The sequence below is a fragment of the Gobius niger genome (genome assembly GCF_951799975.1).
Source record: "Gobius niger genome assembly, chromosome: 14".
Lineage (NCBI taxonomy): Eukaryota > Metazoa > Chordata > Actinopteri > Gobiiformes > Gobiidae > Gobius > Gobius niger.
The window spans coordinates 5647679-5669361 of record NC_136865.1 but is presented as its reverse complement, the minus strand read 5'-3'; the positions used below and the strand labels follow the sequence as shown (position 1 = coordinate 5669361).

The 21683-nt window shown below is 40.8% G+C and overlaps 2 protein-coding genes across 3 annotated transcripts; one reads left to right on the top strand and one right to left on the bottom strand.

Annotated features, from left to right (window-relative positions):
* Positions 1–5180: 5180 nt before the first annotated feature.
* polr1h (RNA polymerase I subunit H) lies at positions 5181–6970 on the bottom strand (the record flags this gene model as incomplete). Its single annotated transcript, XM_079571131.1, has 4 exons — positions 5181–5318; positions 5494–5603; positions 6646–6746; positions 6853–6970. 4 exons carry the CDS (start codon positions 6968–6970, stop codon positions 5294–5296), a joined length of 354 nt encoding a protein of 117 aa, XP_079427257.1. The 3' UTR covers positions 5181–5293.
* An 802-nt stretch (positions 6971–7772) lies between these two features.
* ddx39b (DEAD (Asp-Glu-Ala-Asp) box polypeptide 39B) lies at positions 7773–21085 on the top strand. Of its 2 annotated transcripts, none has more exons than XM_079571590.1 (11): positions 7773–7876; positions 8575–8807; positions 8890–9017; positions 16591–16683; positions 16762–16945; positions 17170–17288; positions 19121–19252; positions 19633–19742; positions 19837–19981; positions 20344–20491; positions 20738–21085. In XM_079571590.1, the coding sequence occupies exons 2-11, from the start codon at positions 8591–8593 to the stop codon at positions 20752–20754; spliced, it is 1293 nt and encodes a 430-aa protein (XP_079427716.1). In that variant the 5' UTR covers positions 7773–7876; positions 8575–8590; the 3' UTR covers positions 20755–21085. The 2 variants fall into 2 exon arrangements, with proteins under 2 accessions (XP_079427716.1, XP_079427715.1); XM_079571589.1 differs by lacking the exon at positions 7773–7876 and adding an exon at positions 8107–8122.
* Positions 21086–21683: the final 598 nt, after the last annotated feature.

Below are 21683 nucleotides of genomic sequence, written 5' to 3'. Positions count from 1 at the left end.
TTTAATAAAGGATAGATTTGGAGATAATAATGGGGCACCAAACAAATGTTTGCTTTTGTTTACCAGTGGATGTTATGGCAAACGACTCCACCATCATAGTCCATCATCTGACTCGAACTCACAAACCATGCGTGTCAACCGGACGCTCTCCTCACAGAGCGGAACAGTATGACAACTTTACCAAGTACTACCCGTTATCTTATGTTTTTGCGCTGCACTTCAATATGGACCTGAAAGAGATGGCTCTCCTGCTTTACACAATATCTATTGAATCATTTTGTTATCAGGGCAGTTTTGCCTCATGGCCAAAGTTTTTTGGCGGCCTGGGGCGGGCGCTCGAGCTCAGGAGCACCCATGGGATCAGCGCCCAGTGCATAAATCCCAAATGACTAAATGAGCCAGGAGTTGCTCTCGTTCAGCTGGCGCGCCCTGCTACTCGCTGCTGCACGTTGCACATGATACTACATGGTACACAATGACACAGTGAAAGTGTTGGTCACGTGACTTTTCTTAAAATGATACACTCGTGATACAACACGGCCGAGGTGTCGCTTTTTGTGCCTGATATATGTGTCGATGCCATGGCTCGTTTAGCCCATCACTACTAATTGAGACATCATGCAAAATTGAAGACTGCCCTGTCAGCACATTCTGGCCATACCTTTGCTGAAAGAACAGCTCACGGACAGCAGCTAAAAAATGTTAAGGTAAAACAATTTGAGATCTCTAATGCTAGTGTCTGACTAAAGGAACACTGAGTTATTCTAGAAACCATAATGAACATTACCAAAATGAAATGATCTTAGATTAAAACGATCACAGATTATCCTACATACCACATGAAGAGGGAACTTGTCACGTAAACAAACAGTCATATTTAACAGTTTGAAAAAATATATACACAATTTCATTAAAGATATCATCAAATTCAGCTATTTACATTTTATTAAGGGCTTTGATAAGATTAAGTTGCCTATGCTTTAACGAGTGGACTATTCTGGTAATTTACCAGGTAACAGGCCACATTGAACAGCTCATCAATGATCCCACACAAAGACACTGGGACAACTTTGTCAAACAGTTTGTTCTCCTTCACTCTCCTGATGCAGCGCTCCACGTGGACCCTCAAGCGTGCAATTGACTGAGTCTGCAGAACATCATCTGGGCTCATCTGCTTTTTCCCTGAGAGGGAGGCAGGTCGGTACACTTTGCAGGGAACCAGATTGTCAATTAGAAAGCCCTTGTCAACCATTATTGCCATATCTGGCTGTAGGGCGTTGATAATTCCTGACTGCTTGAAGATCTCCCGATCACTCATGGATCCTGCATACAAGGCTGACACAAATGTGATGGCACCATGGGGTGCCATACCGATCATTGCCTTGAGTGTAGAGTGGGACTTGCATGTTGAGAAGACCTCACTCTGCAACAGAAGATCCGATGGCGTCTGGCAGTAGATCTCCGTACAATCAAGCACTACTTGTGTGTCGGGGAATGCAGCAAACTCAGGTGGAAGGCGAGCACGCACAACCTCACGTGGCAACCAAAGGCGTTTGCTTCCAAGCAGGTGGTACAGGAAGTTGGCCCATGTGGTGATGATCCTGCTTACTGTTGTCCGATGAATGTCAAACCTTTCGGCTAGATCTTGGAGAGACAGACCCAATGACAAGTACATCAGGAACAGGAACAGCTCATCAATAGGAGGAAGTTCCTGCAAAAGAAAAGCCATTGTTGACAATTGCCTTAGATTAAAAAAATAAAAAAAAGAACACAAAGAAAAAAAGTAGAAAAGCCATCATAGCTTATCAGCTCTGTTATGGCCACTGTTTAAAATGCACATGTTGAACAGAGCAACACAAATATGTATAAATACTTCAGATCTCCTGCACTATATGTTGTGTTATTGGTAGGTGTAAACAAGACAGTAACTAACTTTACTGGAATAAACCATGGAGGCACTAAGATGGGGCTAGCCAGTCTGTTAAATCTGATTGTCATACACTTATTCATCAAAATAAAAGATTCATACCGTGGATGTGTGAAACCTGGCAGAGTCATCAGCAGAGGCCTTGGTGTTGGTGACCCTGATCATCTTGGTCTTGGATGCAGACTCGACCAACTTCCAAAAACATTGGAAATGTCTGTATGAGGCAAATCTGTAAAAAATATTTAGAGAAAATTAAGACCAAACTTAATGGGAAGCCAGTTCTCTGTGGTTAACCTCTTAACCCGTTTGGCTAAACCCAAATCTAAAAGCTTCTTGACTGGAAAGCAACAGTGTCCTTTGCCTTATTTGAAAGCCAAGACTTACAAAAGTGGCCATAACTTTTTTTCATTGCATTTTTTAACGTGTTTTTGCTATGTTCTTGTCACTTTTCTGTTGCTTTTCCAGCGCGTTTAATGTCACTTTTGGCAGCTCGTTTGTCAATTCCCACCACACCAAAATGAGCAAAATTGCTAAGTTTGATTTAAATGAATCGCACACAGGCAGAGAGCAAACTTCTCGCAACTCAGCAGTAAACTGTCACGCTAACAAAAAACAAAATATTATGCAGTTTTTCAACATTGTTTTAGTTGAAACGCTGATTAAACTTCAACTACATGCACACGTTACTATAACTAAATACAGAATATTATACATACAAACTTACCTGGTATAATGGCGAATCTGGTCATCGGAGCCTGCAAAGCGCTCCAAGCAAAAACGCGTTCGCAGCTGCAGCCGCTCGATTTGACTCCGTGCCAGCTGAAGTTGTCTGCGAAGGGACTCGTTTTCTCGCAGTAACCCGTTAGCCATTACTCCAGTTGCCGCCGACACACAGTAATCGTGGTCAGGAGCCACAACCTCCATCTCCGACCCCGATAAGTCCTCAGTAAGGTCTGCTGCAGCCTCAGCGCTCTCCTCCGGCCGCGGCCTCCGCTCCCACACTCCGGGTCTTGGCTCAGGCAGTGAGTAATTGTTCCACTCAAACAGAACAGGAACACTCCCCGTTTTCAACAGCCTTTTACCCCATGCTGTAACAATAATATCTTGTGGTAAAAAATGCCGGCTGCAAACTCTCGTGTCCCTGCTCGGAGTAAAGCTAGCTCTCCGGATTCGAGCTAGCCATAGCTGACGAGCTGCATCATCAGCAGGAAAGCAGTGGAAACTCAAACAGGAATTATACCGCGACGAACATGTACATTTAGGGACACAACAATGTAAAGACGATCCTCCAACCCACTGGAAGGACGTTCTCTGCTTTTGAACTCCGAACAAACTCATTTTCGCTGGCTAGCTAGCTTACTCCGATGACAACAATCCAGGTTGATTGGCAGGACGGGAAGAAACAGGAAGTCCCGTCCCCCACACCCCGTGACCGGAAGTTAGTGTGCACGTGGCCAATTAATAAAAATAGAACACAAGTCAGTGTCAAAACAATGCTTGCATTCTATATAAAAACAAATCGATTTTTTTTTCAAACTGGTATAATAATAATTTAATTTTTGTCAAGCAACTTTTCAATCCTGAGGGGTTCCTGATGTCATACTCTGAATTTTTGTCATCCTTTCAGATTCCGGTAACTCCCAAGGAGTTTGCTATTGTTATGGACGCTATTCCTCAAGGTGTGCTCATGTTATTTCGGGGTGGGGTTCATTCACTTACCGAGAGGCCAATTGCTTCTTCTTTGTCAATCTTTGAGACTGTTGTGGGCAAAATCTGTTTTGCCTCCAGTCCTTCCATGAGTAACAAAAAAATTAGAGCTTTACTTCAGAAAGATATTGCTACTGTGCCTTATGTCATTCACTACTGGAGGCAGTTTGTACCTGATATCAAATGGACTACTGTATGGACTTTACCTTCTAAATACCTGGTTACAAACAAATTTCGTGATGTGTGTTTTAAACTGCTCCACAGGTGCTACCCAGCAAAGCAATCTCTACACAAGGACATTGACTGTAGCTGCTCCTTTTGTCATCAGGACAATGAAACTGTCATCCACCTATTTTGGAAATGCCCCTTCACTGTAGCTTTTTGGAAAAACTTTACTCGTTATATACAAACTTATATCCTTAATAACTTTTCACTTACATACTCTGATGTGCTTTTTGGTTTTTACAATCCCTGTGGCTCTAAACGAAAAGAATTTTATGTGATAAATCTTTTTATTATTTTTGCAAAATTTCACATTCATAAATGTAAATTTTCCGGTAAAAATCCCCGTTTTAAACTCTACTTGCTCGAAATGGTGCAATATAAAGAATCAATACGTTCCTCTTCAAACCCTAAAGCTGTTAAGACTCTTGATGCTTTAACCTGTTTTGGGTGCTGCTGCTAATGGCTGCCTCTGTCATTTTTGTGTGTTTTTTTAAATTTTGTATTTATTTTTATTATTATTTCTTTATTATGTTATTTTTTTTTGCTTAACCCCTGGCATAAATGTTTATAACATTAAAATAACTGTTCAATAAAAAAAAAAAAAAAAAAAAAAAAAAAAAAAAAAAAAAAAAAAAAAAAAAAAAAAAAGGTGTCAAAACTTTGGGGTTTGAAGAGGAACGTATTGATTCTTTATATTGCACCATTTCGAGCAAGTAGTTTAAAAAGGGGATTTTTACCGGAAAATTTACATTAATGAATATGAAATTTTGCAAAAATAATAAAAAGATTTATCACATAAAATTCTTTTCGTTTAGAGCCACAGGGATTGTAAAAAACCAAAAAGCACATCAGAGTATGTAGGTGAAAAGTTACAGTACCCCAAAGTGTGTATATAACGAATAAACTCTTTCCAAAAAGCTACAGTACCCCAAAGCTATTAAGACTCTTGATGCTTTAACCTGTTTTGGGTGCTGCTTCTAAGGGCTGCTTCTGTCATTTTTTTTATTTTATTTTTTTTATGATTATTTCTTTATTATGTTATTTTTTTTGTTTAACCCCTGGCATAAATGTTTATAACATTAAAATAACTGTTCAATAAAAAAATAATAAAAAAAATAATAAAAAGTCAGTGTCAAAAACTTTATTTCTTTACCCCCCCCCCCCATTTTTTAGCAGAGGAGCATGTCATTTACAATACAAAAATCTTCAGTTTCTGCTTGACAAAATATTTGTTTACATTGATGGAAGTAAGATTTTCCACACTCTTGCTCAACTACAACTTTATATCATCAAAAATCTAGGATGAATCCAACATTTTACTCGCCAACTCTCTCATAGCATTAGCGAGTTGGGACAATAAATACAGGCTTCTTTAGAGTATACTCCACTTGACATTTCAGTCTCTTTTGTTTTATGATGATCTGAGGAATCTTCTTAGGAGTCCTCCTTCTCCTGGTATCTGAAAAACCACAACAAAAGTTTTTACTTAGTCCCACCCAGGTATGATCAATGTGTATTGATTTCAAACTTGACATGACAGTCATTTCATATATGAATTTTTAAAACGTACACACACTGTATAATGTACTATCTAACATTAGTATGGTCCTCCAGTCCCACCACCCAAGCCCTACCTGCAGTGTATACAGGTGAAGAAGACAGTCTGTCCCTCGTCTGCCGAACGCATCTGTCTGGTGTGGTAGACCATTCCTTCTTTGTTGCAGCGGGAGCAGCGCCTGTCAATCTGAAAAAGAGGAGCAGCATTAGAACTACTCCCAAACATGGTTGTATCGCAGACTCAAGACGTTTTTGCTACTGTGCTTTTGTTTTTGATAGAGTTGAGCATCTGATTGCTCTAAAATGTTAAAAATGAGGAGTGACAGTCTGCCGTCTGGCGATCACGGAAATCGCCAAGTCCAGGGTTTCCTCATCAGTGGCACTGGGCCTGGCCCGTACTGCAGTTCTGTGTTTAAATCAAGTATTTTCAAACTTTATTTCTATTGCACATTAAAAGCAACTACAGTTGACCAATGTGCTGAACAAACTGGAAAGCTGAAATTAAAAAAGATAAGGCAATAAGAAGGTCCTTTGGAGGTTTATTATGGTATTATGGTGTGTATAGCCTCAAATCAAAGCTGAGTGCACATATTACTTACATAACTAAAATCTAAATAACTTTTAATGAACGGATAAAACATAAAAAAAAATGGATTTAATTGTAATACTGTGTTGGTGCAGAGACATATTACCTGCATAATTTATTAATTATTGGATTGCAATTAATCTTGCTGCTTGTGTGATTTAATCTGCCTGCATCCAGCAGCCATTTTGTTATCAACAGTTATATTTCAGTGGAATTTTGTGCAATCTATTTCTAAATGTGAAAATACGTTTTTCAGCATCAACATGATTTATGTCTTTTGCAGCCTTACCTACATGAAAATGTATTAATACAAATGCTCCTCTGTCATCCTGTTAGATTCAGACGCACTCTAGTGTGTTTAATTGAGATGTGAGCACATCAATCATTCTAAGGACCAGGATTCTGTGTCCTTAAAGTTGAATGAATGAATGAATGAATGAATGAATGAAGTAAAATTAATAGCAAAATTCCATAATATGGTTTGGATAAACATGGTGCAATAACAGATCTAATCACTTCACAATCTGTGAAAATGTGTGGATTTTGGTTCATGTAAGTAATAAACAAATACTGGCACCTGTCTCCATTTGAGAATAGGGACATCAGCACGTTGCACAATCTGAAAACCATCATTAAATCTTACCACAGGCCCCTTGAGTTCAGAGTCCTGCTCGTCCTCCAGCGCCAATGTGGACTGTTCAGGGTTAAACACTACGGTGGAGCGGATTTCTCTTCCAGAAAACTCTGCGAAGGAAACTTACTGCAGTTAGTTCATTCAGGCTTGCCTTGTAAATGTTCATGGATTTTGTTTTTTCATTTATAACTAAATTTGTTATTATTGGGAATCTACCTTTTACTGGGATCCCGAAAGAGCAGCGGGGACAGCGAATGATATCTTGCATCCCGGGCAGAGGGAGGACATTCCCACACTCCGGGCAGAAGTTTGTATCACCAACAAAACACGACATTTCTGTTTGGGAAATATATTCATTGATGAATGAAAGAAAAGTGTGCACAGAACCTTGCATTGTAATTAGACCAGAACTATGTAAACTTGTTTTTTTGTTTGTTATAACCAGAAGAGCACCTAAACCAAAAGTACTCAAGTAGAAGTAATGTGTCTTTAGTAATTAGAAATATATATATATACAGTATATATATTCAAGTTCAAGGGGGAAAAGCAGTGACCTAAATCATTATTTGAGAAATAAATAAATATCATCATCATGATATTGCCAAAGAAAACACAATAAAATTAGATAAACAAAGTAAGATTAGATAAATATAATACAATAACTTTAAGTAAAGTGTTCTTTTCTATTTCTTCAAAGTTTACTTAAAGTTCTAAGTATATTTTGAAGAAATAGAAAAATCTAGATCATTTTACCGATGTAGAATACATTGAATACTATTGTGTGATAAAAAACACTCAAAGAAGTAGTTACTTACTCATGCTAAATGAGTACTTCCCGTCTCTGCTCTGAAAGCTCTGTCTTTAGGACGTTGTCAAAGGAATTATGACATTGTACATACATATTTTTCTTCACATCATCGTCATTCATAAGTAAAAGCTGTGGCTACTAGTGACAACTGCATGTCCCGGCTAATACAACCATATTGGGGTAATTCTACGACACAAACGTAAACTACAAACCTACCTGTTGTGAGTTAACGTGGCCTTACTCTACATACACAAATCGAAAGGGAAAATCCACTGTTTATAAAGGAAAAAGGTTTTAAAGCCTACAATCGGCCACCCGCAGTCCCGTCGAGCAACAGCATGGCTCTGTGGTGTTGTTTACGTCGCAGCTTGATGACGTCAGTTTCGCCATAGCAGTACACACGCACCTCGCTGTTTATCTGCAGTCATTCAGGTTTGTAGCGTCTTCACCTTAGAGCTATAACAAATCACTTCAGGGTTAAACTGTCATTAAACGAATATAAGAAAATAGAAGTGTTTGGACTGAAGATTTGTAGCATACGAGAGAATTTGGGGATTTGTTATAAGCTGCGGGGCTAACGTTAGCTTCCGTAGAGAATAACGTTTATTCTAGCAACAGCTGCGGTCAGTTCATTTGATTACCCTAAACCACACACTGTTTCAGGCGAGTTTCAAACATGTAAGTCAAGTCCAAATGCGGATTTAATACATCATTTTATCTTTTTATTTGACCATAATTGTTATAAATAATAAAATAGATTGAGTGCTGACCATGCATATATCTTGTTCTAAGAAAGAAAACGGCACATGGCAGATTTTAATGTTTTTTTTTTTTTGCTATTACTTAATTTGATGGTAATCGTTGTCAGTTAGGCTAATTGTCAATTATTTAATATTAATTATTTTTTATAAAAAGGGAGGGAAAGTTGCATTATTTCATTTTCTAAAACATTAGTGAGTTTGGAATGTCAAATGTCAAACTTGGGAATACTTTATTTTATTTTCCTTCCCTAAATACAATTTTATTTACTATGGTCAGGTAAGAATAACAGTGTAACCTGTGCGTCTTGCTCTTCCAAAATGCAGTTAATATGATGCGAAACATGTACGGTATTTCTTTTTGTGTTGAAGGTTTGTTGGCTTCAGAATGGCAGAGACCGACATGGACACAGAGCTGCTGGACTATGAGGAGGACGAGGTGGAGACGGGAGTGGGGGACATCGGAGCTGGAGACATGTCCGTGAGGAGAGATGGTCTGAAGGGATCCTATGTGTCCATACACTCCTCTGGGTTCAGGGACTTCCTCCTGAAGCCAGAGCTGCTCCGGGCCATCGTGGACTGTGGCTTTGAGCACCCGTCTGAGGGTGAGCCACACTTAATTACATACAGTATTTCTTTGCATCACAATTTGGTTCTAGACATTATCTGTGCTTCATATGTTTGCAGTTCAGCACGAGTGCATCCCTCAGGCCGTCCTGGGCATGGACGTCCTGTGTCAGGCCAAGTCTGGGATGGGGAAAACGGCAGTGTTTGTGCTGGCCACGCTGCAGCAGCTGGACCCTGTGACAGGGCAGGTAAGATTATATAATAATTATAAAAGCTTTGTAAATATAAAGTTATCTCAAAATTCTCATTTTAGGATTGTGTCACTTTTAATGTTTGTGCGTATCGCAGCTGATCTCCATGGTAACCCAGAGCAGTCAGCGCTATGCGTTTGTTCAGTGTGACGTCACACAGAATAATAAGCGATTTCCGGGTTCAAACTGTTGAGAGTTCATCGATAAACACAGCAAAAAACACTACTTTATCTGAATCTCCTGCTGAAATAACAACAGATAAAAGGCCAACATTTTTTTAAACCTAATTAATTAACCTAATCTCACAGATTCTACAGGTAAAATTATAACATTTTAATTTATATAAATTAGCTTTCATTGAGTATGGAAAAAATAATTTGAAAATGAATGCCAGAAAAGCATTACTAATGAAAATCCAGAGTAAATGCAATATTTATTTGTGATCAGATGTTTATAAAGAGCCTGTAGTCGGCTCTACAGCAGGTTAAAATCAGCTAAATCCCATTAAAGTGAACAGGGCTAAAGCGCCGTTAGACCCGGAAGTGGAGTGATGACATCATCACTTAACAGACATGTTCCCATTAGTCAGGGACCCAAACTCTCAAAACTGGGTTGAACCTGACACCGTCTGATATATGCTTTATTTGTGTTTTTTCTGTTAACTTTGACCCTAAGGACCAATAATCGGAGGGTCTGCTCTGCTGGAAATATCGCGAAAAAAAATTGTGGCCATTTTAGTGCATGTACCCTGTATTTTTATCAGAAAAATGTGAAAAACGACTTTTTTCCCTCAAATCCTCAGTGGGTTGAGTAGGCTGTCAATAAATGCATTCCAGATACACAGAACACATGTGCTGAGAACATCCACTGAAAAAATCGCTCTAAAAACACATTTCTACACATTTTTGCATCAATTTAATACAAAAAAATGTGGCGTTTTCTCACTTTTTTCCAATATTTGTATCTTTACTTCATTGGCAATCAACTATTCCACCCAGATATGGCATCAGTCAATACGGCATTATTTTAAACAGACTGTAGACACATTCCACAGAAAAAATGATCAAAATCCAACCAACATTATTGGATCTGTGATGATTTAAAGACCAATAAGTGACCGACAGACTCAGAACCTCAGAACTGTCAAAAGTCACTTTTGACACTGGTCCATATTTTGATTTAGGACATTTCCAGCCCATTAGATAATGATTTACACCAATGTATTTGGTATCATTGGAAAGAAGACATTGTCATGTTTCATTTGAGCCCAAATGTACTACTCTGTAACAATTACCGTGGTAACCATAGCTCCTCAGACTCAAATGTGAGTACATTCTTTCACAATTTTCACCAAAAAATGTTTTACTACGTTTAACGCTGTTTCTTCCAGGAACATCACAGACACAAATCTCTGATACTGGGCAACGCTCTAGACCTTGAGGGTTCAGGAAGTGTATAACATGTCAGAACTTTCTCAGCTTAAGGCCTCACTGTGAGCCATGAAGTAAAAGAATGTCCACCTCATATGAGCCTCTCCCATAGAAATAAGCCTATATCTGCCAGGTTGGAACAGCTGGTGAGACTTTCTGACCAGGACAGGCCCAACGTAACTTGAAATTACATTTATGGAGAACAACAGTTCTGTATTTTTACATAATGTTCATCTATTTTTTATATTATGTAACTTTTTATCTATCCTTTACTATGCCATATACACAATATACATCTGTTGATTTCACTCCAATATACATCCCTTTAAATCTGTAAAAAAAATCCTCAATAATCCAAGATAATTCCAACAGTGTGTCTTTGTAGACACCACATGGTTATGCCTAAAATACTACACATTTGTTATACATTAGATAGTAATGTGGTTGGTAATGTATTTGCTGAGGAAAGCTGTGTTCTGAAGCTGGATTTTCCATAAACCACATGTTTACAATGAACAACAGCCTTTTTACTGTTTAGTAAATTAATAAAGTAAATAATTTGATGTAGTCCGTTCACTAAAGTTGGTTTATTACATCACTAATGCACGACGAGTCACCACTAAACTAAAGCTTAGGGCTCGTCCAGGACTAAATCACAGTGGGAGTCGTCTGAACAGAACAGTCCATACTGGATAAAACCATTTCTCTTCACTTTTCTGAAGTTGTTTAAGTTCTTTGTACATGTTAAAATTGTCACACTTTTAAAAAATATATATATTCATGTATTTCAATTTTGGTTATAAAGGACCTGCATCATGCTATTTTACTCATTCCAAAGTAAACTATAAACATTTATATGATATATTATATCTCTATTTGTGAGAAATATAAGTATTTTCTGGGGCTATATTTCCAACCCGGAAGACAAGACACTTGGACTCAATTAACTCCGCCCCCTCTCTGCGCTCATGCAACATTAGCAGTAAAATAAATCTAAATATCACAGCAATAAGTGAAGTTACTTCATAATGCAGTTATAAGGACTTGACATCTGCCTGACATTATCGTTAGGTAAGAAAAAAGAACAGGCGTGTCCAGAGTAGGTTAGAAAGAGCTCCTTTTTCACATCCTTCAGTGCAAGCATGACGTCTGTTCAGACGCTCAGGGGGTGCGTTTGTTTTCTCCGCAGGGGCAGTGTGGACTCGGCAGGCACTTCCTTTTCTTTCTTTTTTTAAAATTAATTAACTTTTTTTTACAAATTAAAATTGTGTTTTCCAGCAGAGGGCGGAGCTGCTCAGAGCAGGATTCAGGAGGATTGCTGAGAACTGTGAGAATGAAGCCAAAAAACACTCTGGGGGTGTTTTTGATTAGGAAATAGCACAACAAAGTTGATTTTGCATGATATAGCCCCTTTAATGTTGTGTAATTTATTTATTTTATTCGCTGGCACATTGAACCTGTACTACCCACAAGAAATCTGCTTTATGAATGATTAAATAAAAAGTAACTTTTATGACCAGAGTTTCTAGGCGCAGCCAGGTACCGGAGGGTTGCTGGTTTGGGAACCTCAGGATCTCATCTCTGCTGTTTGCAGATGATGTTGTTCTGTTGGACCTTTAGCTGCTCTGGTTTGCAGCCGAGTGTGAAGCGGACGAAATTAGTTACCTTCACAAGATGGCTTGGGGTAAGGCAGTTACATGGGAGGAGCTCGGAATAGAACCACTGCTCCTTTCTGTCAGGAGCGGCCAGATGAGGTGGCTTGGGGACACATTGGATGGACTATATCTCTCTGTGGCCAGGGAATGCCTCGGGATCCCTTCAGAAGGGCTGGAGTTAGTGTTTGTGAAGAGCGATATCTGTGAATCTCTGCTTTGACTGCTGCATCCATGACCAGACCGTGGGTAAATAGTAAGAAAATGGATGGATGGGTGCAAACCTGGGTCAAAGGGCTTTGCACAGACGAGAATCCAGTAGAATCCAGTTTCAGTCCTCTAAAACACCTCAGTACTTCTAATCTAGCTTCTTGCTCAAAATCTAGAGATAGCTCCACAGGCAGCGTGATGGCTCTGCTCCTGCAGGTTTCTCTGAAGCTTGAAGGATGAGTCAAATGCAGAGGGTAAATTTGGGAGTCTATGAATACATTAAATACTATACTGGACTCCAAAGAGCATTGAAAATATTATTATTAAATATTATTAATATAAAGACAAATGCCATCAAGAACATTTCAGACATTGTAAAAAGTTGTGGATCAAGTGAGGCTGAAAAATTGAACCACACAAGGCAGGACTTGATCACCTCGACTGGGTCGTCTGGATATGAGAGTATGATGTAGAAAGACCCAAAGTACACAATGACCCCAGGAAGGTCACTATGGATGTTTCTGAGTTGCACCAAGTTTGTTAGCACTGGCCTGAATATATTAATACAGGAGGAAGAGGAGCTGACCAGTGCAGGACACCATGCTCTGACACAGGGACAAACCCAGGAGGCGCTGCACTGTTTTCAGAACAGCACTGAGAGCAGGCAGCCAGGTTTCCTCTGGGTACTCCTGATCTCCAAAAACATGCTGGTCAGGCAGCACGCTCAGTCGCAGCGACTCAGGGCTAAACCCACAGAGCCGGTTCTTCCTATACGCAGACTACGCAAGGTGCGTAGGGCCCCCGCGGCTGCAAGGGCCCCGCATCTCAGTCAAACTACCGTGTTGTTTCACTCATTAATCCACGCTTTGTTACGGGGACAGGCTCTGACAGCGCGCACTCACTCTCCGCCTACTTCGCCACATATAACACGGAGCAGTCTGCAAGTGGATGATCAGGTGAGACCGACCGCCTTCCCCCGGTCACTTCCAAAGTGCGAGTGCTTCTCCGCTCGTGTCCCGCTCGGCCGTCTGTCTCCCGGTGCTTCGCCTCATGCGCGGCACCTGCGCGGGTGCATCACGTCCCTGTGTCCCGGGCGCTGCTCTCATGTTTTCTCTGCGCGGACTCGAGGCATCGGCTAAAACACTAATTTAAACTCTCTTCTTGTTGTGTCTAGCGGAGAATCAGGACAGTAGTTTGATGATAGACGACAGTAAAGCCGTGTCTGTGGCCTTTTTGTTTCAAAGAGGAGTTGAATCCACACGGTTCTCACGAGCACAGTAACGTACAGTAACTCTGGTTCTCTGAATGTGCACAGTCTATAAGGCCTGCTACTTTTTTTGCATGTCATTCGGAAATCAAGGTGCCAGAGTCTGGAGGAAGACTTGGGAGAAGGAAATGCAAAAATGCCTGAAGTCCAGTGTCAAGTACCCACAGTCAGTGATGGTCTGGGGTGCCATGTCAGCTGCTGGTGTTGGTCCACTGTGTTTTATCAATGCTGCTAACTATCAGGAGATTTTGGAGCACTTCATGCTTCCATCTGCTGAAAAGCTTTATGGAGATGAAGATTTCATTTTTCAGCACGACCTGGCACCTGCTCACAGTGCCAAAACCACTGGTAAATGGTTTACTGACCATTGTATTACTGTGCTCAATTGGCCTGCCAACTCTCCTGACCTGAACCCCATAGAGAATCTGTGGGATATTGCGAAGAGAAAGTTGAGAGACGCAAGACCCAACACTCTGGATGAGCTTAAGGCGGCTATCGAAGCATCCTGGGCCTCCATAACACCTCAGCAGTGCCACAGGCTGATTGCCTCCATGCCACGCCTCATTGAAGCAGTCAGTTCTGCAAAAGGATTCCCGACCAAGTATTGAGTGCATAACTGAACATAATTATTTGAAGGTTGACATCAGTTTTAAAACAATAAAAGACCTGAAATATTTCAGTTGGTGTGCAATGAATCTAAAATATATGAAAGTTTAACTTTTATCATTACATTATGGAAAAGAATGAACTTTATCACAATATGCTAATTTTTTTAGAAGGACCTGTAGACCAGTAGTCGTCCTAAATACCAGTTGGACAATGGCTTAGTGGTTAGTGATTCTGATTGATTGAATTGCGGTCATTATTTTCCACTTCTGCCCTGCTTTACTGTACAGTGGAACTGTACACAATGTCAGTGTACAATTACACACTGACAAAGCACTTACTTATACTTATATCCTGTGGAGTGTAGCTTCTTTTAGAACAACGTTAAAAAGTGCATTCATTTCTGTTATTCAACTTACTGTATTTTTCGCACTATAAGGCGCACATGACAGCCTTTAATTTTAACAGTGCGCCTTATGTCCTGGTGCGCTCTTTGTATCAACTTCTGGCTGTGTTTACACACCTACAGGTTTACAGGTAAACCAGCATTAATTAGTGCGCCTTGTATTCCGGTGCGCCTTATTTATGAAAATAAACATTATCAGTGATAACGCGCCTTATAATCAGGTGCGCCTAATGGGGCAAAACACACGGTAAACTGTGAAAGTAATATATGATAGACATTAGAATATTTTGAAAATGCCATAATCATGATAACAAACAAAAGCTTGACATATGCAACTTTGTCATGAGTCTATATCATATATTAGTTTCACATTTTAACTTGAATTTGAATTCTTTTACAATTTAAGATACAGCTTATATGATACAGAATAATTATAATTTTTATAAATGTAATTTCAAGTTACGTTGGGCCTGTCCTGGTCAGAAAGTCCCACCAGCTGTTCCAACATGGCAGATATAGGCTTATTTCTATGGGAGAGGCTCATATGGGGTGGACATTCTTTTACTTCATGGCTCACAGTGAGGCCTTAAGCTGAGAAAGTACTGACATGTTATACATTTCCTGAACCCTCAGAGTCTAGAGAGTTGCCCAGTATCAGAGATTTGTGTCTGTGAAAATTGTGAAAAAATGTTCTCACATTTGAGTCTGAGGAGCTATGGTTACCACGGTAATTGTTACAGAGTAGTACATTTGGGCTCAAATGAAACATGACAATGTCTTCTTTCCAATGATACCAAATACATTGGTGTAAATCATTATCTAATGGGCTGGAAATGGCCTAAATCAAAATATGGACCAGTGTCAAAAGTGACTTTTGACAGTTCTGAGGTTCTGAGTCTGTCGGTCACTTATTGGTCTTTAAATCATCACAGATCCAATAATGTTGGTTGGATTTTGATCATTTTTTCTGTGGAATGTGTCTACAGTCTGTTTAAAATAATGCCGTATTGACTGATGCCATATCTGGGTGGAATAGTTGATTGCCAATGAAGTAAAGATACAAATATTGGAAAAAAGTGAGAAAACGCCACATTTTTTTGTATTAAATTGATGCAAAAATGTGTAGAAATGTGTTTTAAGAGCGATTTTTTCAGTGGATGTTCTCAGCACATGTGTTCTGTGTATCTGGAATGCATTTATTGACAGCCTACTCAACCCACTGAGGATTTGAGGGAAAAAAGTCGTTTTTCACATTTTTCTGATAAAAATACAGGGTACATGCACTAAAATGGCCACAATTTTTTTTCGCGATATTTCCAGCAGAGCAGACCCTCCAATTATTGGTCCTTAGGGTCAAAGTTAAAAGAAAAAACACAAATAAAGCATATATCAGACGGTGTCAGGTTAAACCCAATTTAAAGAGCTTTTGAGAGTTTGGGTCCCTGACTACATGGACTTAAAATAGGCAGAAACTGATCAATACCTTTCACTTAAAGTTTTAAAATTACATCATTAAACCAAATTGCCTTTTTGGCCAGCACCACTTCCACACGCAATGAAAAGTTTCAAACTCGGCATCTGTCAGATGTCAGTTGACTTTTTTTCCTCTGAACCGCATTGGCAATGATTTTTTCTGATCTAGGCATGTACTAACACTACATTTTATTATTTCTACTTTTGAAGTGCTTCCGTTGTTTGACTTTTTGTATTGCATTAAGTTAGACCTGTAAGCTAATCACAATTGCTAAGAATTCTTTAGCATTTTAGACAAAAAACTTCATAATGTAGCTCTTTAGGCTTTGACATTACTGTTGTCTCTTTGTGATGGCATCAAAGTGAGAGAAAGGCAGGAGAGATGAGCAGCTGATGGTTAGCTTTGTGATTTATTTTATTTGCATCAGAAATGTTATCCAATACGGCAACGGGTGCTTTGGCTCACAATAAACGATTGGATTTCCTAAATGCTTGGACACCACACCAAATGTGACCTTTTCCACAGGTGTCTGTCCTGGTAATCTGTCACACCAGAGAGCTGGCATTCCAGATCAGCAAGGAGTATGAGAGATTCTCCAAGTACATGCCCACTTTGAAGGTAACTCCCGGTGACTCGCTGTATCGCTGCATACAGTGCACCACAGAATGGACATAAACCTGTCTTTTGTTTTTGCAGGTGGCTGTGTTCTTCGGAGGGCTGTCCATAAAGAAAGATGAGGAGACACTGAAGAAGGACTGTCCTCACATCGTGGTGGGTACTCCGGGACGGATCCTGGCACTGAGCCGCGGCAAAACCCTCAACCTGCGCCACATCAAGCACTTCATCCTGGACGAGTGTGACAAGATGCTCGAGCAGCTGGGTCAGTCCTGCAACAGAACGCTTGTATATAACACATGACATATGCAGTTCCATTTGGATTGAGGATGTGGGCGAAGTTTAGACTTTGGACACAATACAGTCTGGACGACATCTAGTAACCAAATCAGGAAGGTTTTATTTCCTGTTCTTGATTGTTTTTTAATGATGCAAATAATCTCGGTTATTCAGGTCCAAAAAAAGCCTTTCCATTTTTCTCCCCTGCAGACATGCGCAAAGACGTCCAGGAGATCTTCCGCATGACTCCGCATGAGAAGCAGGTCATGATGTTCAGCGCCACGCTCAGCAAAGACATCCGCCCGGTCTGCCGCAAGTTCATGCAAGATGTAAATACGCACTCCTCACTCCTCCTCCTCCAGCCGCGGGCCTGTCCCCGAGCTCTGCCCAGGCCGCCGTGAGCAGCAGCGCTTTGACCAGCCACAAGACGCAGCCAGACTCCACCCCTCTGTGGGGGCGCTCACTCCTCCAGAGCGCCTCACAGAGCTACCACTGCACGCTAGCTCACTTACGCAAACAACTACCAAGCACATTTTGTATTTGATAATATCCCACTGTTAACAAACTATTAGCGAGCCAGCAGCCACATTTTCACAACAAAACACTGAATTACTTCTACATTTTTCTTCTATAGGTTCACACAGTAGCTAAATGTCCACAGCAATGATCTGAAAAGCAGCATCATGACTTTACAATACACTTTAGCAAACCCCCTTGAAGAGACTCCCATTCAATAATATTAGTATATTATAGAAACAAGGCCTTGTACTACTACTACTGCTACTACTTCTGCAACGTGGGCCTCCTCTTAATACTTTACTACATTGACCTAAATGTTTGCAGATTGTGTTCATAACTCTTCAGCATCTACTCTGCTCTTTTGGTGCGACTCTGGATGCGATACAGTGATCAAATCTGACCCAAACTTCTATAGAAAGCCTTTGGGGAGTTTCTCGGAAAGAGCTGGAGACCCCTGTTGCAGAATTAGTCTTTGAACACCAGTACTTTTTCTGGCCGGACGCAACAAGTGACACATTATGTGCTTAAGAAGCCTCGAGACAAGACTTGTCAATATTTAGGAAGGAAAAAAAAGTGTCCCTAACCCCACTTTTTTTTTTTCTCAAGACTTCCAAATTAAACACCCAGTCGACAAATTAAAGTCACACTACACTGCATTTGGGGGTGCAGCCTTTTGGGGTGGCCCTTCACCTGCCAGCACAGTAATGGCACGGTAATAGGATGGAAATAGCATGGCGACAGATCAGGCATTTTTGAGTCAGATTCTGGTTTCCAGAATATCAACAAGAAAATAGCTGGTAATTTGCAGTGCGTTTAGGTTAGGGTTAGTTAGGGTTAGTCATATAACATAAAGTAGACAAGACATGTAGGATTTTGGCACCATCCTATTGCCATGCTATTATGATGGTTTGACTTTTCAAATTTGTTTAATAGACTAATGACATCCAGCTTAAACTTTTTTTATATATATTTTTGTCATCATTTTGACCTCTCCCGCAGAAAAAAAACAAATCTGTAATAGCTTCTTTCTGTGCCAGGAGGAAAGAGCTATTTTTTGCGTACTGAAAAGCCTCCTTTACCTGAGGGCCCTGCCGTCTGAAAAATGGGATGAAATATTTAGAGACGATGAGACAGATTCTTACCGGGGGCTTATATGGAGCGCATTGTCTGGGGTTGGAATGGGTAGCTTTTTGTTGTTCAGAGCTATAGCAGAGTTGAAACAAGAATGATGTGGCAGTATTTGACTTTGACAATACATCGAAAGAAGATGTATCGCCAAACCACTGCAGCTTTAGATCTGACTGAGATTTCAGATTAAAAATGGGCACTTTAGATTTTTGAGAAGAAAATATTGCAGTAATGTTGTTAAAGCAAGAGCCCAGCAGTTACCGAATAGGACAATTTTGTTTTTGTTTCCGAAATGCCAGCTTTTGCGATTTAACTCCTCAGATATATTGGTTAGCTTTGTTGTCAATGGAACAGGATACTGAGTTGGAGAAATCTTTGCCGTTGGGTCAGTCAGTACCTTCCATGTGTCACTCTTTCATCCCCACTGCCTTCCTCTGAACGCTCTCCTCTGGCTACTACCCTTGCCCTCCCACTCCCTCCCCCTCCCCCTAACCTGTCCCGTCCTGCGCTCCAGCCCATGGAGATCTTTGTGGACGATGAGACCAAGCTGACGCTGCACGGGCTGCAGCAGTACTACGTCAAGCTGAAGGACAACGAGAAGAACCGCAAGCTGTTCGACCTGCTGGACGCCCTCGAGTTCAACCAGGTGCTTCTGCATACTCCCATAATAACAATACGACGACTAATATGACTACATCTAATACTGGCTCAGAGTTGTCAAATCCGTGGTTTTCCAGTAGAATTGGTGAAAGTTGACGGTGTAAATTGGTAAAGTAGTGTATTGAAAAAAAAAAAGTGCAAATTAAACTAATACTTTACAACAGCAGTATACTACTTGGCAGACGATTAATCAACACCGGCAGATTGAAAATATTGACTACACATCTATGTGGCTTTTTTTGTAAAGAGTCCGCATTTGCAGCGTTGTTACTTCGACTAAAGCCAGTTTCTGTTCCTAGTTCCTGCTGTGTGTGGAATCTGAAAGTGGCAGGCAGCCTCTGATGTCTGAGGCGTTTGTTTATCCAGGTGGTGATCTTTGTGAAGTCGGTGCAGAGGTGCGTGGCCCTGGCTCAGCTGCTGGTGGAGCAGAACTTTCCTGCCATCGCCATCCACCGCGGGATGCCCCAGGAGGAGCGGTACGTCCACCACACACACACACACACACACACGCCATGTTTTGAGGTTCTGCTTGGTTGGAGCCGTCTGTCTGTCTGTCTGTCTCTCCATTAGCTTGTCCCGCTACCAGCAGTTTAAGGACTTCCAAAGAAGGATCTTAGTGGCCACCAACCTGTTCGGACGAGGCATGGACATTGAGAGAGTCAACATCGCCTTCAACTACGACATGCCTGAGGACTCGGACACATACCTGCACAGGGTACAACTACTATGACTACTACTACGACCATGACTTCTGCTAGTACTCTCCACCAGTCACAGTATGAGGCTTATTTTGACCAGTAAAGCACCTGTGGCTGCTACTTAACGACAACAATTAAGATCTGTCAAACAACTGCTGCAATACCATTGTTTTCCACTAGATGGACTCCTGTTCTTTGACTATGCCCAGTCTAATACAAGCACTGACTTTTACGACAAACATTCTCCCATTTCTAATGTTACTGAGGAATTAAAAGGCAAAACACACACAAACTTTTTTTTGTTGTTTTTATGAGACTTGGATCTATCACAAAACCCCCAAAATGGTACTAATAACGTTGTTATACCTGTCCCGTAAAGGTGGCGCGGGCCGGCAGGTTCGGCACCAAAGGCCTGGCCATCACCTTTGTGTCCGACGAGACGGACGCGCGGACGCTCAACGACGTTCAGGACCGCTTCGAGGTCGATATTAGCCAGCTGCCCGACGAGATCGACATCTCCTCGTACAGTAAGTGCGCCGCTATGCATCATGGGAACTCAAGCTTTTGTTTATTCATTCATTACAAGTTACCTGTTCAAAGACACTTGATTAGTAACGATGGCAATGGTAGAAAGACGCAAGTTTGATCCCTTCCACCAACACACAGAAAGGAAGTATCAATAACACACAGCCAACAGCTGCCTGCTCTTTATGACTGCAGAGTTTACTTTGTTTGTCCACTCACCTCCTCCTCTCTTTCTCATCTCTTCACAGTTGAACCGGCGCGATAGACCAGCCCCTGTGGATTTCCGACTCTTTGCATTCGAACGGTAGCAGACTGTTTTTCTTATTCAACAAACCCCAGCATGTCTGACACTGCATATTTTTAATAATTCAAATACATTTGCGTTGTTTTGCCTTCGGAGTATGACCAACAGTGACGGTACAAGCCTCAGCAGAACCACATCCTGAGAAATTATTCATTTCAGTTGTTATTTATTTATGCTTTGTTTTTTTGCCTATGGATATTTAAGTTGTTTTGTTTTTGAAGAAGTTTGTTGTGTTCAGACTGTACATGTTCACGGATGTGTGACAAATAAAGCTGACTCTTGACTGTCGCTGTTTGATCAGTTTGATCATTCGGGATTATTTACTTACAAAGGAAAGTTGTATTCAACATTTATTTATGCTGGGACTGCAGTAACTTTCTACAGCACTGGCCCAGGACCCACCAGGCATCTACTTTTCCCCCCGTACTACCTCAATACAATACACTGGCTCCAATAGTCATATCCCTTTCCTCTACAAACAGATGGTACACATTTCCCTGAAACATGACTCACGAGGACAGGAAGCAGTAGTGCAGAGCTCAGTAGTTCCATCTAAACAAGAAAGGGCAGAGTGGACGTCTAACCTCACGTATGTGCATTCGAGGGAGAACAAAACTGAGAGGAAGCAAGAAAACATAAATGCAGACAACAGAATGAGTCCAACCATCCTCGGTGTTGGTGTTGGTTTGGCCGTGGGTGACGACCCATTAGCCACACCTGGCAGTCCGTGTTGCCACATAACAAGGTTCCTTTACTACAGGGGTAGGCAACGTCAGGCCCGGGGGCCCAATTCGGCCCTCCAGCATAAAACCTTTGGGCCCCAAGAGAATTTTGAAGAAACATGTATTTATAAATCAGAGACCTAATACATGAAAATGACTCTAAAATGT

Excerpts from the sequence above, each read along its gene's own strand:
- ddx39b (XM_079571589.1), top strand. Across the intron at positions 16,946-17,169 it reads CAAGATGCTCGAGCAGCTGG|ACATGCGCAAAGACGTCCAG; the intron begins GTCAGTCCTGCA and ends TCTCCCCTGCAG. Across the intron at positions 19,253-19,632 it reads ACGCCCTCGAGTTCAACCAG|GTGGTGATCTTTGTGAAGTC; the intron begins GTGCTTCTGCAT and ends TTGTTTATCCAG.